This window comes from Balaenoptera musculus, chromosome 17, assembly GCF_009873245.2.
Source record: "Balaenoptera musculus isolate JJ_BM4_2016_0621 chromosome 17, mBalMus1.pri.v3, whole genome shotgun sequence".
Lineage (NCBI taxonomy): Eukaryota > Metazoa > Chordata > Mammalia > Artiodactyla > Balaenopteridae > Balaenoptera > Balaenoptera musculus.
The window spans coordinates 20308255-20326092 of NC_045801.1; the positions used below are offsets into that span (position 1 = coordinate 20308255).

A 17838-nucleotide genomic window follows, 5' to 3' on the forward strand; every position below is an offset into this window, starting at 1 on the left:
TCTGAGTCTGATCTGTTCCCAAGGCCATTCCCTCACCTCTACCAGCGATAAATGCATCTGTATTTCCACACGCGGGAAAAAAAGTCTGGGAACTTCATTCTTACCAGTATTTACCAGCTCTGGAATTCTGTTGCCTTCAGCGTGATTCTTTTTCCTGTCTGCTTACAGCACTCCCAGCACCTGGAGTTAGGACAGAAGTTCCTAAGTTGAAAGAACACTCTCAGATGCTGCTAATTATTAGGCCCTGTCACTGACCGCCAAGGGGCTCCCAGACCAGTCAAGCTGAAAGCCTCCTGTCTTGGAAGCCACACAGGTTTCCATCATCTGACATCCTCAGGTGGAATCCTGGTTCCCAGATTTTGTTTCTAATAACCCCTTAGGGGTGATACCTGTTCGGGTTTTTTAGGCCATCCCCCATGCCTATGCGAAGTGTTTAGCCACCTGAATCACCTGAAGGATCAGAATACAGCTGTATCACCTGGCAAGATTCTCCCTAGCCCACTTCCCAGGTCTGAGTAACAAGTTTCAACCGCACCCTGTGCAGCGGCTCTCTGGCCCAGGCGGAAAAACAGAGCCGGCCGGCGGCTCTGCTCCCCTCACTAACTGGGTGGCCAAGGAGGCCAGCGACAAGCCCAGAAGGTCACACCACAAACCCCGCCGCCTCCTGCCTCCCGCACGAGCCCTACCAGGTGCTTACCCCCTTCTAATCGACAGGGAAGAGCTCAATCACGGGTCTCTGCTCCTGGCGCGGAACGAAATCCAGCGCACGGCATCTTGGGAAATGTAGTCCCAGCTACCTCCCAGGGTTCCCGGGTCTACTCATGAGACCCCCCGCCCCTCCAAGAGGGATTTCTCTGCCTGGGCCCGATGAAGCCGGCGATGCCATCCCAGTGTGGAGGCGGGGCCGCGCCCTTTGCAGGACTCGGGGTGGTCTCCCGGGTCGGAGGAAAGAGAGGGAACTACAATTCCCAGGCTGCTCTGCGCCGAGTCGGGAGCCGCCAGCCTCGCTTTGCGTGACCGCGGCAGGTTGGTCCTGGAGCAGATGAGCGCAGAATATTTAGGCGAAAGCGCGAGGAGGGAGGGGAGCGCGGGGCAGGAGGAGTATCTCGGCCCAGAAAATTATGCATGCGTTAGGGAAGCTCTGAGAGAATGGCTGTGGAAGGTAAGGGACGCTTGGGCATTTTAAGCTACCTCTTAACCCGCGCACCCCGATACACACATCCCCGATGAAGCCTGGGGAACGTGGGGAGGAGAGGAAAGTGGGTGGTGGCAAGCGGGCCCTTTCCTCTTACACCTCTTGGCACTCACCTGAGCCACGGAGGGCCAGTAGGTGCTTTATTCAGTTACTTTGGAAAGACAGGTAGATGCGCAGCACTCTCGGGTTGGAGGCGAAGTGTCCCTAATGCGAAACGATGTGCTGGGTGTGGGGGGAAAGCCTGAGAGAGCGCTTGGAGGTCTTAGCCCCGAGGTGCCCTTTTCGCTGCCGCACCCCGCCAGGGCCGGCTCGGTGGCCTCGAGGTTGGGGATGCTCACTTTGGCCTCCACACATGGGAGAAGACCCTCGCCAGGTGCGTCATCGGGAAGCATGGACTGCTATTGGGTCGAGGGCCCCTCGTCGTGTGTACGCAGCAGCGATAGCAGCAGATGTGCCCAGAGGGTGGAGGTGTCCCTACACCTGTCTCTTTAAACAACCCTCCCGAGGTTAGCAAAGTTTACAGAAACGAAATGGAATCAGCCAGGGATAAGGACAGCCAACCTCTTCCATTGGGGTGAATCCTTTTCTTTGAAGCCCGCCTTCTGCTTTCCTCCTATAATTTTGGTCTTTGGCTTTGCAGTTTGGGCTTTATGATGTTGCCACCTTTGAACTGCCTGGTTGAAAGCAGGGACAGGCGGTTCGTGTGGGATCCCAAGTTTTCATTTCAGATGCTCTCACCTTGGAAGACTGGCTTTCTTGTTGAGGGTAGTTTCTGGGGAAAAATATGTGGGCCAGACGTGTTTGTGATGTCAAACGAGCAGTCACACTGTGCCTGAATGATAAATTGAAATGATCATGGGACCAAAGGGGAGTGTAAGTTCATCTACAGAATTATGGTTCCTGAGTGTGGTTCAGGTCAGAGGGGAAGCTGGTGTTGGAAAAAGAGGGCATGCCTGCCAGCTGCAGCAGGCTCCTTGCCAAGGGGAAGTGAGCCTGTTCCTTGGAGGCTGAAGGAAAGAAGGAACCACAAGGGTTTGCTGGCGTCCCTCTCCCCTACCCGCCCCAGGTGAGAGCAACTGAACTAATCTGACTCTTGCTGTCTTTGTAATTACTTAACAACTTGAAGTAGCAATAACCCAGGTCTTGTGGTCAGCACCCATTAACTCAGGAAACTGTTGCTTTTGGGCTATCTCAGGTTCAGAGATCCCCAGCTGGGCACTTCTATCCACCTATCTACTTACCTTTACTGTTCTTATATATTTGGCTTTTAAATTTATATATATATATATAAATCTATATACACACACATATATAAATCTCATATATATGGCTTTGAAAAAACAAATAACCAACGTTTTCTGTGCAAATGTAATAATAGGGTGAGAATCTGGCTTTTTGCGTTGTTACAGTTGATGGTAACTGAGATAAGACTTTAGATGAAAAAAATAAAAAACACAAGATAAAGTTCATTCTGAGCTTGAGGCTAAGGGCAAGTTGACTTACTGGCACCTCTCTACCTCACCCCTCAGATGACATTATCTCTTCTCTTCCTCACTCTTCTGTGTCCTCAAGTGAAGGTCACTCCCACTGGTTGCCAGTCCATGATGTACTTGAAAGCAATTTCCTGCTCGCTGGAAGAAGTATAGAATTAGTCATATTTCTTGTCTGATGGGTTATTATACCAGCGAAGCCAGACCTTACAAAAACAAAGGCTTTGAAAGGAAGTATGCCTGGACTGTGGAGAGCTTATTTTATTTTCTAGTGACTTGTTTGGTTAAAGTGCCTGTCTAGTAAACAGGAGATCCTGAGTTTGAATCACAATGAGGCCTCAACTTGAAGAATAAAGGGAATATTTTAAACTTTGGCTGCAAATATTCCTATCTCTGGTCTTTACAAAGGCAGCTTTCTTGGTTTGAACTTGGCCCTTCCTAGCTACTCTCGTTTGGTCTTTCAAGGCTCAGGGAAAACTTCACCTCCTCTGGGAACCTGTCTCAACCCTCCCTTCCCTCTGCCTTCTGAGTGCTCTGCCCGGTCTGTGGGAGGTGCCACCTGCATTGTCTCCTCAGCACCTGTGCTTACATTTAACACTTGCCATACTTAACGTACTTAATGTCTCACTAGACTCTAAGACTATAGCCCCTGGGGAGTGGGGACCATGTACTCTTTGACTTTATACTCCCGGGCAATAGTACAGTACCTGACCCATGATAGGTACTCAATAAATGCTCATGAAATGCATGGGAAATAAATCCATGGAGCTTTTGTAACTGACTCCATAAGGGTGCATGGGGCTTTCTTAGGAGCCCAAATGCCGTAAAATAAGGAACTTTTGAGAGGTTTGAAGGCAGTGGCTCTCACCTGAGGAGGGACATTGTCCTCCTAGGGCATGTTTGAGATTTGCAGGGGCTGGTATTGATATTTTATGCCCATGGGCCAGGGATGCTAAGTGTCCTGTAGTGCATGGCCATCTCATACAAAATTCCCAACCCAAAACCAAGGAACAAGCAGTTTCCCCAAGCTCACTGAGAAACACTGATTTAGAGAATAAGGAATATTGCCAGAGGAAATGGAATAGGAAATATAATACATGTTACTTAACATCTGAGGTTTCGTTTCTGCATCTGGAAAAAATGGGCACACTACTGTTTAGGTCCCACTAAAGTTGTGAAGATTAAATAAAGGACTTATTAAGAGTGGCTAGGACATGGATTCTCAGTAAATATTACTTGCACTCCCTCCCATCCTTCTCCTCCTATTAAAAAAAGCGGTACTGTTTGGAACCTGTTTTGTATCCTGAATTTTCACTGATTCATGCCAGTCTTTGTAATTAGTAGCAAATTAGAAGTTTGGTTTTTTCTTACAATGTGTAACCTGTTTTCTTAAGTAAGCTTGAACTTGTAAAAGTGTTAAGAGCAAGCAGGGGGCTCATTCATTTTGCTAAACTTGTAACTTGGAGTTTAAGATGAAAAAGAGGGCTCATTCACTTTGCTAAACGTGTAGCTTGGAGGTATTTTATGGCTACCCTGGGTTAGGCTTTCTTTGAATTAATTACAGCATCCTATGTCTAATAGGTTCCTATTCTGGTTGTGACCCAAGCCTTACATTTATGGGCAGCTTAAAGCTGAGCTTTCCAGCCACAGAACATGTTATGGTCTGCATTCAGATTGGGATTGTATTGGCATCCATTGTCTTAAAAAAAAGTTGTAAGAAATTACTCCAAATAGCTGGAGAACTAGGACCTCTAGAAAGGAGGTAGCCTGTAGAAACCGAGAGTAATCCCTTCTCCGTGGACAGATTGTGTAGACAGTTGTCTTCATTGAGGCACTGTTTTCTAACATTAATGGGTTGAAGGGAGAGGAAAAAAGTGGATTCATCAGGCATAGTATTGTATTCACCTCTGTATTCCAAGATTGGTGTCTGGCACTTAGTTGGACCTCAGTAATTGTTTCATGAGTGAAGTATAAATGTCCCAGAGCAAGAGAAAGCTTTTCCTACTCCTGGTCCACATTTCCTCTCCTCCTTGCTTCATCCTCAGCTGTATAAGAAAATGGAGTAGATAAATTTTGTACATAGTGTTTCTATTCCAGCTCTAATAGAATAATAGCTCCTCTTCCAAGGCAGAAAGACGCGTCCCAATATTCACCACCCTCCAAAAAGATTTCCAGTTGTCGGCTATGTGCTCTGAATGACATTGGGCTAAGGGATCCACATTTTACATCCAAAGTGAACAAATTGACTCATCAAATGGCCTCTGATTAGTCATTCAGTGCTCAAGTTCTATAGTTTTTCTCCTGTAAAAGAGTAACAAAACTTCCCATCACCAAAATATTGTAAGGATAAGTAATCATAACAGCGGCTGGGGAAAAAAGGGAAAACAAGATACCTCGGAACCTCATGGCAAAGAGAAGCAATCGTAAATGATGACTCTGTGCCCTGCTGGCGTTCAGAGCTGAGTCACAATCACAGAGGGGGATAAAGACGTCATCTTGATTACAAGGGTGCAGGGGTTATTCTTCCTGACTTTGGGCCGGATGGTAAAGTGGGTTTGCTACTACTGCACCCCAGCAGCGAGTTTACCCCTCACAGGACCGCCTGCCTCTGTAACACTGGCAGCCTGGACAGTAGAGAGAAGATGGGCTCCTGCAGCAGGCGTCTGGGACCCAGAGCGGGAGAGGCCCCAACTCCGGATGCATTGTTCCCTTTCACAGACTTTCACGTCACAACTTGTCTTCTCCTCGCCCGAGGAGAGCCCATAGAGGGCGGAGAGGGACCAGCAGTGCCATTCTCTCGGATTGCCCCTATGACACGGGAAGTAAGGAGGACGGTGGCTCTCCTGGTACTAGCCTGCCTCCAGTTTTTTTCTAACTGCATTTCCATGTTGAGAGCAAGGTTTATGTGCAGTTCTGCTTGGTGGTGCTTTCTGAGGGCAGGCACGGTGCCTTATGCCTGGCCCATGGTAGACTCCGTGTGAGGTTTGTTAAACAAACGAATCCATGAATGAATGGCAGACTGAATGAATGAATGGGTAGGCTAATGACTGCATCTGATTTCTGTGGTAGCCCCTATACCCCCCCCCCCCCCAAGAAGAACTCCCAGCTGCGTTCATTTGCAGAGTGCTTGTTGTAAAAGCAGCGCGACTGTCAACACGCTTCCCTCTCAGCTCCGTGCAGCATCCGGTGTCAGTGTTCAACTACCTGCTACTCGATTCTCTTTCACTTCACTTTTCACCAAGGGTCTTTTATTCTTTTTTTCTAATATTTATTTTGTTCTCTAGCCCACGAGATCTGACTGTCCAGCAGCAGCTTGTACCCATCACTCTATTTTAGGACATGAGAGTGGTGAATATGAAGCCTTCGCTGAAAACTCCCCGTGCAGTGACTGTGCGTGAGGGAGAAGTGGGGTCCCAAGCCCTGCTTGTACACTTGCTGCGGCAGGAGTTCCTGCCACTCCCAGCTCTTCTTCGTGACCTCTAACTGGTTCAGACAGGGCTTCAGTCTAATCCTGCTGTTATCTGGCCACGCCCTTGCTAATTCCTTTCAGCCCACCCTTCTTTCTTGTCTGTCTTGCTGTGCTCTTTGGCCAGAAGGAACTAGGGCTGGTGCTAACAAGGGGGAGGTGGTGTAGAACCTCTGCTGGTGTAGCTGTGATCCGTAATGCTGTGGGACACATCACAGGAGGGACAGCCTGGGATCTGAAACCTGTGCCTGAACTCTGGGGACTGAGCGTCAGACGTTGTGCATTTAATGAAGAAAATTGCAAACTCCCTTTTCCTGGCGTTCAGGCAGGTTTTGCATTTGCTGTTGATAAACAGGAGAGCACTGCCTGTGTGCAAGGAACTCTACTAGATTTGGGGGGGGGGCCACTAAGAAGGAAGCTTAGCCGTCCCCCGCCTCCACTTTGCTGGAGACAGAGATTCAGATTAGGCTGCATGATATAAGTGCTAAATAAAAGTACAAGCAGCATAACGTGGGCGGTCGGAGAACAAATGGAGCATTTGCTTCTGAGCTGGACGGGATGGGATGGCCTAACCAAGGGGATAGCATTTGAGTGAGCTGTTGAGTACGATACTGATGGGTGGGGAATGGGGGAAGGGCATGGAACAGAGGGCTGTATGTGGAATGTGTGCTACCCCCAAGTCCTGGTGTTGTGGTGGTTTAGCCCTCTATGGGCAGGAAAGTTAATGAGGAAGCTCCTCTCACGTCTGGTACGTTCCTTTCCCTGTGGGCTCCATTATCTGCTTCGCCAGACCTCCAGCACTCCCTGCAGCCCCGTTGGATCTTGCCCATGGTCCTTTTGTAATTACAAGAGCAAGCAAGGAAAGCTGCTCTCCTGTAAGTCAAACTGATCCTTCCCCAATTTTCTGATGTGGATGTAGCAGCACTACCAGCTCAGAGCTGGCTCATGAGAGCGAACTTGGCTATATTTAGTCTGATTTTTCTAAAGCGTGGGTGCAAGAAGCTGCTCGTATAGCTTGCCTCCCGAGGGAAGAGCGCACGGGGGTGGCATTTGTCAGGGGACAGGGGTGGCCGCCTCACTGCCTTCTTTCTGCAGCCTTTTTCCAAGGCCACCTGGGGCTGGGAGGAGCCAGCTGGCAAGTTCAATTCCTTTGCTCCTCGCCTGCCCTTGATGCTCTAGAAGGTGGTTTGGTGCTGTTCTGTCCAGTAAATAGCACGTCTTCAGGGATTTGATGTTTGTGGATTGGCCACAGGTACAGAACGAGCTCAGGCCTGCTGGTGCCTCACCAGGGGAGCTGTGGCACGCACAGTGCTGTCTGTAAGCATACAAGCTCTTCAGGCAGATTGGGTGTGAGCCCCAGCCCTGCCAAGGGCCTGCGCTGTGGGCCTGAGCAGCTCTGAGACTTCTCTGCCCATCTGTCAAATGGGGATATTAGTAGTGATGACCTCGTAGGCGTGTTGAGAGGGTTCAATCAGCATCAAAGCTCTTAGGACCTGGTTTGGTAGTTGCTCAATAAACACTAAGCAAATATTGGACAAGATGACGGTGGAGCTGCTGTCTCTCCTTGCCTTCCTGCCACGTTTGAGAAAGCAGCTAAGCCGTTTTTATGGCCCTGTGGTAGTACAGTGTCTGGTATAATTGTAGTTGCTAAGAAAGGAATGGTATTCATTATGTAATTCCCTGAAGTTATGAGGTAGCAGCGAAAAGTAAAAGTGATCATAATATGAGTGTATTTATTCATTAGAGACTCAACACTTAAATAATCTCTCCCCACCAAAAATTTACTTTCCACTTAACACCCACAATTTTGTAGGCCGAGCTCTCTTAGATGGTCTGATAATTGCCCAGTCATACAATGTGTATGTAAATTGACTGCAAAGAGAAATTTCAAGCCATGCAAAAGAGGAAAAAATTTCATGGACTCTTAATGAAAGTGACATTGGAAAACTGACGAAATCACACAGCTGTGACCCAATTAAGATTTGGCTGAGTTAGGCCTGGTAACCATTAAAGAAGAGAAAATTGACCTAAAACACTGTTTTGGTAGGAAGCAAAGAAAAATATTAGACCACCTAAGGATTAGGAGAAGTCTTTGGTGAAAAGTGATGCCCTGAAATATAATACTTTGGGGAAAAAATGATCTTTATAAATGGGCTGTGAAAAGTCAAACATGAAATGAAAAATGTTTTGTCCTGCTGACATAAATCTTGTTGCAGGAATTATGTAACAGACAATTGATTTTTTTTGTTTTTTGTTCTAAGAATTAACACACATTTACAACTATAAGTTTGGTTAAATGGGAGATAAACTTCTCCGTTTCTCCTTTCAAGATAAAGTATCATTCAGACTGTTTCACTATTAAGTTTTGAAACTTGAGTCCCTATTTCAAGATTTTTCTCCATGTTCTATATTAGTACTTTAAAAAAGTTTAAAAATCAGATTATTAAGGTATAATTTACATTCAGTAAAATTTACCTTTTGAAGTTCTTTGAGTTTTGGCAAATGTATACAATGTATTCAGTCTTGTAACTACCAAGACAATCAAGTTCAGTTCCTACAGCCCCAAAGGTTTTCTTGTGCCCTTTAGTTGCCCTTTACTCTATTCACAACCCCTGACACACACTGCTCTGAACTGTCTTTATACTTTTGCCTTTTCCAGAAGGTTATATAAATGATATCATGTTCTATGTTGTCATCTGCGTCTGAGTTCTTTCATTTAGTGAAACGCATTTGGGAGTCATCCATGTTGTTGCATGTATCAATCATTCAGTCCTTTTAATTGGTGAGTAGTATTCCATTGGATGGATGTACCACAGTTTATTCACCAGTCATACATTTGGATTGTTTCCAGTTTGGGGTAATAATGAAGAAATCACTATCAACAGTTGCATGCAGGTTTTTGTGTGAACATATTTATTTCTCTTGTATAAATAGCTAGGAGTGGAATTTTGGAGTCATAGTGTGTTTTAACTTATAAGAAACTGTCAAACTTTTCTAAAGTTACTGTGTCTCACACGTATTTTCCTCAATTTGGATTTTTTTTCTACTAATCCTCTGCTGATAATGAGGACCTCAGAAGAAAAAGAGAACAGGAACTAAGCAGGCGGTTGGATGGGATTAGAAGGAAACAGTTTTCCAGAAGTGGGTTCCTTGAGCTATATTACAGAAGAGCACGCAAGTATAGCAATGGCAACTATACATCCTGGTTTCCAGGTTAGTCCAGACTTCAAGGATGGATATAGCCTAGAAATACCACTGGTTTTGCATCCAAAAGAAAGCTGTTTAAATTCCCTTTTATAACGCACAGTAACAGGAATTTGCCATCAAGTTCTGGATATTGATTTTTTTTTTTTTGGTTATTGTGGCAAAACAGGTAAGGAAAGCAGCCTAGATGAGGGAGGGCTTACCTCTGGAGGAAATTTGGGTAAGAACATGAAGACAAAATAGTTAAGACCATGTTTGAGAGGCCACGGAAAGTGAGTTTAACTGGAGCAGGAAACACTGAACCTGTCCCTGGAAGGAATTGGTCTTGCCCACCAAGGGGAGTCGTCGGAGGAGCCAAGGACTCCATTTTATGAAGCCTAAGAAAAGGTTAGTTGACCCAGTCTCCAGAGTGATTTAAATTTTGGGTATGGCAGAGGCCAGGCTTGTTTTGCAGCTGTGTGTGATTCTGATTGAGAATTGGGTCATGAGCTCTCCCTTTATACATTGCAGGTAAACCAAGCACTGCTCCCAAAGACCACATTTTGCTCAGCCACAAATTGGGTCGAGGGCCTGATAACAGAATTGCTTCCAAATGCAAAAACATGGTCTTGGAGGTATAATTTGGGTATGGACACATTAGGATTTCCCACTGGTCTCTGGGACCGTGGGATGGGATATTTGAATTTAGGATAGCTACAGAATTCCTATGATACGTGGTTGCCTTAACACTACGCTACCCTGTTTGAGGTTGTAAAATATCAGTTCAGGGTTTTCGTGTTTTTCGTTTGAGAAGGTGCCTGTGCATTACATGGAGGTGAAAATATAATACTAACCAGGCTTCAGTAGATGTACTTTGCACTTGATTTTTGTCTGGAGTTTGGTGTTAAGGGTCATCTAGGAAATTTAGGTAGGTATAGCATTTACTTACTGTAGGTTGGAAATAGAATGTCCTTCATTTTACATTCACAGGTATTTATCGAGCATCTAATATACGCCAGTCTCTAGCAGGGTTTGATTTATAGTCCTATAATGCTGTGGATAAGCTTAGGAAAAGCAGGTGTTCTGAAGACAGATCTGCTTACGTAGTGTTTCCTTTAAGATTCTTCTGGGGCACTTGGATGGTATTTTTTAATAAGTCAGAAATGGGGTCTTGAATCTAACACATGGCCTGAGTCATTCTTAATAAGTATATTTGGAGATGCTGGTATGCAGACAGGATTTTTAATCTAAGATCACAAGAGGGGACTGAAGGTCTCATGGGATCCTTGACCCCCTTAAACTATATGCACAGTATATATATGGACATTATGTGTATTTTTCATGGCAAAGGGGACAGGGGCTTTTATTCTTTTCTCTAGGCACTAAGGATGAGCATGATGATCTCCATGAGAACATCCATTTGACTTTTTTATTCTGATAAATCTCTAGTGCCTACAACTATGTCTGGCACATAACACACAACTATTTGATGAGAAAACAAGAGAACTAATATCTTTTTGTTAGTTACTACCAACTACTCTGAGCCAGCCTCCTGATGGCCATTCTCCAAACATTAGTTTTCATAATGCAATGGGATAGGTGGTTTTCCCAGCCAATAGCTGAGAGACTTTTGGTCCAGAGTATTGATAATTTTTCCAAGACTGCACAGCTTATTCCTGGTAGGACAGGGCTTTGTTGCCAACTTTGCCATATTCTAGAGTCCATGCTTTTTCACCGTCCTGTGTTGCTTTCTGGTTTTGTTTTTTTTGTTTGTTTGTTTGTTTGTTTTTAATAGCTACATTATTTATTTATTTATTTATTTTTAGCTGTGTTGGGTCTTCGTTTCGTGTGAGGGCTTTCTCTAGTTGCGGCAAGCGGGGGCCACTCTTCATCGTGGTGCAGGGACCACTCTTCATCGCGGTGCGCGGGCCTCTCACCATCGCGGCCCCTTCCCGTTGCGGGGCACAGGCTCCAGACGCGCAGGCTCAGCAGTTGTGGCTCACGGGCCCAGCCGCTCCGCGGCATGTGGAATCTTCCCAGACCAGGGCTCGAACCCGTGTACCCTGCATTAGCAGGCAGATTCTCAACCACTGCGCCACCAGGGAAGCCCCTCTGGTTTTGTTTTAATTTGGTAGTTTGGTTCTGGTTTAGTAGCTGTCTATCGGGAACATTAATAATTGAAGGGGGGAAGAAAACCAGTGTAATAAACAAAACATTGCTTATTTGGGCTCTACAATAGGGAAAACTATTCCAGGTTTTTAGATCAAATCTCTGAGAAGGCATTTATCTTGATCTTGGCTCTCTACACTTTAGCTTCCCTCTGTGTAAGGAGCCCGAAGTCTTTGCGTTTTTGCTGTGGCTGTTGTTTTCCCATGAGACTTTCCATGTTCACTTATGTGCCCAGCACAAATTAGTGTGCATTTCTATTTTACTTGAATAACAAATATTCATCGTGCACTTGTGATAAGCTCAGCGCTGTGAACGGGATTCACCGAGTGATATAAAAGAATGTAAGGCCACGAACCTTCCCCTCATGGGGCTTACAGTTGCTTCATATTCAAGGCTCGGGTTGCGAAAAAGTAAAAAAGGTATGGACGTGGGCAGGGTGGGCAGTGTAGAGGGCCCTGCTCTCTCTCAATCAGGGGAGCCACCATGCCCACAGCAATGGCCCTCCCACTGCCCTGAACTCCCCATGAGAAGTTCTTATAGGTTTGTTTTTTTTTTTAAACATTTAACTACTATGGAAAGTTTCATCATAGCCTGGAGAAACTGAAAAAACAAGGAAGCTGAAGTAATAATAAGGTAACGGAAAAGAAAGGAACAGAGGAGCAGATGTGAGAAATACTTCATAGGGGAGAAAACATAGGATTTGAGATTGTGTAGTTATAGGGTGCGACAGCCACGTAATTGCTCCCAACTCTTCAGCAGTGCTCCACTGCCAATAAAATCTAGCTCAAACTCTAAAGCAGTCAGGGACCTTCCCAGAGTGTCACAGCCTTCCTTCTCCAGGCTGATCTCCCACCCCTTTTCCCCTAGGAAACTTCCCTAATATTTAAGGGGCCCAGCGATCAGCTGTGTGCTGGCTCACAGGGCACCTTGAATCCCTCCCATGTTGTTTATGCTGGTCTTCCTACCTCAAAGGCCTTTCTTCCACATGTTCACATGTTGTGCTTCTCACGTCCTTCTATGTACATATCTAAGGCAAGAGAATAGGTGGACGAGAGAGGGAGATCTCCTGTGAGAAGAGCGTGACCACCAGGCACCTGCCGTGTTAAGGGATGGGATGAGGAAGAGGAGGCTGAAGGAGATGGGAAGAAGCAGCCAGTGGAGGTACAGGTACCATTTCAGAGTGGAGCGTCTCAGCATCACCTGATGCACTAGGACAGCCAGCAAGACGTGTGCTGGGAAGTGCCCAGGGGTTTGGCATTCGGATGAAATGGGAGGGCAAATCTACATTATAATACTTCAGGGGTGTCAAGGAAGCAACTCTTGATGCACATGTATAGAAATGGAAAGAAAATGTATGGAAGTGGAAAGAAGGGAGAAATAGTTATGGCAAGGAGAGATCAAGGTCAAAGGAGTTGTAAATGTGGTGAGAAACTGGAAGAAGGAAGACAAGGGTTCTAACCTAGATGGGAAGCAGTTCAAAGAAAGCCTTTATTTTTTAAGCTATGAAATATTTGAGAGTGTTTCTAGACCGTGTGTACATTGACCCAGTAGAGAGGGAGATTTTGAAGATACAGAGGATAAAAGAGATAACTGTTAGAGCGAGGGCCATCCGGAGTTTAGATGTATTATCTCTTGGAGAAGGTGTTCTTTCTGGAAAGGGTGGGTGGTACAGATAAGAGTGTTGTAACTTTAAAATAAAAACATGACTATTAAAAAAATTAATACCTAGAATAGTGCCTATCGCATAGTATAACTACTTATATATTAACTCATTAAACTTCACATGAATCCTGTGAGGTAGGTACCATTATCATCCCTATTTACAAATAACGAAACGGGCACAGAGATGTTAACTCACTCAGCTAGTACATGGTAAAGCTGGAATTTGATTAAAAACAAAAGATGTTCATCCAATTTCCTAGTTAGGACACTTTGGGGAATGCTGGATGAAGACATTATCATCTTCAGAATTTTCTTTAGAAGTGAGACTATTAAACAATCGCCTACTAATATACTGTTATGTCAGTTATATCGATAAAAATGTTTAAAGGATGATCTATAAGAACATGTGGGTCACTGACAATTTCTTGTATGTGAGTTTATTTTGTAATAACTAACTCCAGGTAGGACAGGGATGGAACCAGAGGACTCCTAATTCTCAAATGTTGGGAGGGTGTAATTTTCGGAACATGAGTCCTCTTCTGGAGAGGTTAGGCCTTGGGGGGGTGGTGCTTGCTTGTGGAGCAGGGGTTGGGTGCATAGGCCAGCCAGCCGGTACCGCAAGGGCACTCTGATCCTACAGCCAGGGTGTGGGGTTTCAGGAAAATAACAGCAAGTAGGAGTGATGTCAGAAAGGAGAGGGGAAAAGATGCTGAAAATAAATTTGGCCAATTTCACAGTTTTGCCAAGACGGGAACATTATCTCCATTTCCTTCTATCTCCTGCCCCCTTTCTGCTTTTAAAGGCCATAAGATTTAGGTTTCCAGGGTGCTGAGGCCATTGTCCCTGACTCTAATGGTAAGGGAGAGTGATTTTCCCTTGCTGATGTTCGTTCTATTGCTTGCGAAGTGTCTCTCTACAACCCCATGAAGCTCCTGCCTCCCTCTGACCTGCTTTGCCTGGCCAGGGTTTCTTAATTGAAACTCAATAGCTGATAGCTTTGGCATCCGTGCGTTTGCTGGGGCTCACCCCAAGGCCATCATCATCGTAATCATACTGCCCTGGCTTGACACAGCACTCCGTGCCTTCCAAAGTACAGCTTCTCATTTGAGCCACAGCTGACCCGTTGGCAGCTGGAACCGGCGCTCTTGTTCCCATTTCATAAATAAGGATGTGAAGGCTCCCTTACCCAGGGTCACAACTCATTAGCAGCAGAACTTAGATTTAGAACTTGGTGTCTCAAGTCTTTTTCACTATGGCTTCTGTCATTGCTGCCGTGATTTGGAAGGCATGGCGCAGTGCCTGATTTGAAGTGGGATGATGTAAAAGGGATCAAGAATTTTTCTTCAGTTATGGATGAAGGCAGCCAGAATGGAGCCTGAGGTCATGTAGTTCTCTGGAGGCACCTAATCTCTGGCTCAAGTGATAAGTTCCTCTTTTTCTCTCCCAGTATTTTGTTGATTCTCTATAACCATATCTTGTAAATAGTTACATTAAAGTAATATTTAAAAACACTTTTTTCAGGTATGAAAATTCTTCCTATTTACCATAGAAAGAAAAAAAATCGTAAGCACAGAAATAAGAAACTAAGAAGAACAGTAGCTAACATTTATTAGGCACTTGCTGATATTAGCAGTTGGGGTTGCTCTTTAGCCAGCGTACCCTGGTGCAGCTGTACTGGTGGTTGATAGTGAAGGACTGTTCTGATGGATGGGGGTTCAGGCCATACTGGTGGTTTTGAATACCCTGCCTGTTCCCAATAATCCTATGAGGTGGTGGTTAATATTCATTTCCTGCATGCCAAAATTAAGGCCCAGAGAGACTAAATAATTTCCTCCAAATCAGCAGCTGGTAAATGATGGAGCAAGAATTCAAACCCAAGTTCAGATGACTTCAGTGCCCATTCTGTTGCCATGAAACAAGTAGGCCACCCTGATACACCCAGTAGATACACCCTGGGAGAGTTCATATTTCCTCTTGGGCTTTATGTAGGTTACTGGTTATATCTGGTTTAACATAAGTCATTGTAGCAAATCTTAATAGCTGTTTAATTCTTTTTTTTTTTTTTTTTTAATTTATTTATTTATTTATATTTATTTTTGGCTGTGTTGGGTCTTCGTTTCTGTGCCAGGGCTTTCTCCATTTGCGGAGAGCGGGGGCTACTCTTCATCGTGGTGCGCGGGCCTCTTACCGTCGCGGAGCACAGGCTCCAGGCGCGCAGGCTCAGTAGTTGTGGCTCACGGGCTTAGTCGCTCCGCGGCATGTGGGATCTTCCCAGACCAGGACTCGAACCCGTGTCCCCTGCATTGGCAGGCAGATTCTTAACCACTGCGCCACCAGGGAAGCCCTGTTTAATTCTTGATAAAATATTAATGCATTTTATTCTCCCTCCTCCTTCTTAAAAAATGTTTGTAAGCACAGTGATCAATTTCATTCTCTTTAGATACAGCACTAATGAGGGTGATGATGGGAGCCCTTGAGAGGGCAACAAATACATAACTCTGCCCATGTTTCACAGGGTATCATCACATTCTATCAGCTCTGTTCCTGTAACTTGTTGACAGTCATTGTCAAGGTCAGAGCCATAGAAAACACTTACCTTTTATAATGAAGGGTGTATGTGTTATTAGGTGGCATGAGAGGTCTGTGCAAGATGAGGACAGGATCCAAGTTAATTGTAGAACTCACACTTGTAAAATTTTCTTTAGTTATGCCCATCAACTTTTATTACAGCTTATTGATTCATGTGCACTACTTTTATTTGATTACTGCCAAGGCATTTTATACTTGTAAATTTCAGTATGTTCCTTTAAGAAAGTTTTCTACCCATCCTTTTCTTCCGGAGTTTTATTTTGGTCTATCTAGTTATTCCCTAATGTTTCATTGATGTTTTCTTCTTGTTATACAGTGGAAGCAGTTCAGCCATTTTTATTCTTTTGTTTTTTCCTTTTATTGGTTAACTTTTATAACTTTAAGTAATGTACTTAAAGCTGTATTTCTTACTCTTTACTCTTTTTTACTTTTACTGGAGTTTAGTTGCTTTACAATGTTGTGTTTCTGCTGTACAGCAAAGTGAATCAGCTATACGTATGCACGTATCCCCTCTTTTTTGGATTTCCTTCCCATTTAGGTCACCACAGAGCCTTGAGTAGAGTTCCCTGTGCTATATAGCAGGTTCTCATCAGTTATCTATTTTATACATAGTAGTGTATATAGTAGTGTATATATGTCAATCCCAAACTCCCAATTCATCCTACCCCCCTTGGTATCTATACGTTTTTTTCTCTACATCTGTGTCTCTATTTCTGCTTTGCAAATAAGTTCATCTGTATCATTTTTCTAGATTCCACATATAAGCGATATTATATTTGTTTTTCTCTTTCTGACTTATTTCACTCTGTATGACAGTCTCTGGGTCCATCCATGTCTCTGCAAATAGCACAGCTTCGTTCCTTTTTCTGCCAGCCATTTTTATTCTCAGTGTTCTAAAATCTTTGATTAAGTAATCTTTGATTCAGAATCATTGCAGTTCTTGTGTTCACTACTACGTATCTGTGTTCTAAGTGTTAAATATTTATGTTAAGATTACATTTTCAGATGATGAAACGTACCCAGATATTTTATATACAAGTATAGACAGATAAATGTTCTCTACCATTTATTAAATGTTTACTATATACCAAGGGTGTGGCTTATAACCATTTTCTCTAATGCCTACTACAATGTACTTATTCTCATTTTGTGTATGAGGAAACAGGCATTGGGTAAGTAATTTGTCTGAGGCCACTTAATAAAAGACGCTGAGAATGAAGCCTGTGTATGTATGTATTGTTAAAATCATCATCATAGTGTCTAAATTCTTTGAGTACTTACTATGTGCAAGGAAGTGTGATAAGCACTTTATAAACTTAAAATCTAGATTTTATTATTATTAGTTTTGTGAACATAATTTTAAAATGTCATGATCCTTTTTTAAAAAATTGCTTAAAATGTGTTGTTTTTGCTTAGTGTCCTATAAACTTATCGCTAATTCCAAACAAAAATTTGTCTGTTAAATCTCCTCCCAATACATTCATATATTAGGTATTGTCAGCCTCTTCTCATTGAAGAGAATTTCCCCAAAGAATTCTGACTTGTTTTAAATAAGTCTAGTTGTTCTCTAGACTTACTTTAGAGCTGTCATGTTTGGATTTCCTTTCACCACTGTCCTTGGGTTGCCTTTCCTGGTGTCTTTGTGTTATATTCCCTCTTCTAGGATCCTAGATCTATCTCTTACTTTGTTTTCACCTTGGTTTTGATGGAGCACATCCCCCAGTTACCTCCTGAGAAAAGGTACATGAGAAGCATACTTTTGGGAACTTGCGTATCTGAAAAAGTGTTTATTCTGCCCTTGTACTTAACTGATAACTTGATTAGACTTTTAAAAGTAAGTTGGAGATTGTCTTTCCTCACAACTTTGAAGCCTCTAATATCTTCTAGTTTCCAGTTTTGGTTTTGAGAAATCTGAAGCCTTCTGATTCTTGATCATTGGTATGAAATACACATTTTTTTCTTGAAATTATTTAATCTTTTTATCCCTAGTGTTGAGAAATTTCATGAGAATGCGCTTTAGTGCGAGTCTGTTTTTTTCCATTGCATTGTGTATTTAGTGGTTTTTCAAAGTGGAAACTCATGTC

The 17838-nt window shown here is 43.9% G+C and overlaps 2 protein-coding genes across 4 annotated transcripts in view; one reads left to right on the top strand and one right to left on the bottom strand.

Annotated features, from left to right (window-relative positions):
• COLEC10 (collectin subfamily member 10) overlaps positions 1-761 on the bottom strand; it is a 436494-nt gene extending 435733 nt beyond the window's left edge. The window contains exons 1-2 of the mRNA XM_036830027.1: positions 698-761; positions 105-180 (exon numbers count right to left, since the gene is read on the bottom strand). The gene's annotated coding sequence lies outside the window, so the exon portion shown is untranslated. The remainder of the gene's footprint in view (positions 1-104; positions 181-697) is intronic.
• A 250-nt stretch (positions 762-1011) lies between these two features.
• Positions 1012-17838, top strand: part of SAMD12 (sterile alpha motif domain containing 12) — a 410789-nt gene continuing 393962 nt past the window's right edge. For 2 of the 3 annotated variants that reach the window (XM_036830028.1, XM_036830030.1), the window contains exon 1: positions 1051-1162. In XM_036830028.1, the coding sequence (XP_036685923.1) occupies positions 1150-1162 (13 nt within the window). In that variant the 5' untranslated portion in view covers positions 1051-1149. Of the gene's footprint in view, positions 1163-17838 lie in introns of all 3 variants that reach the window. The other variant, XM_036830029.1, reaches the window with a different exon arrangement.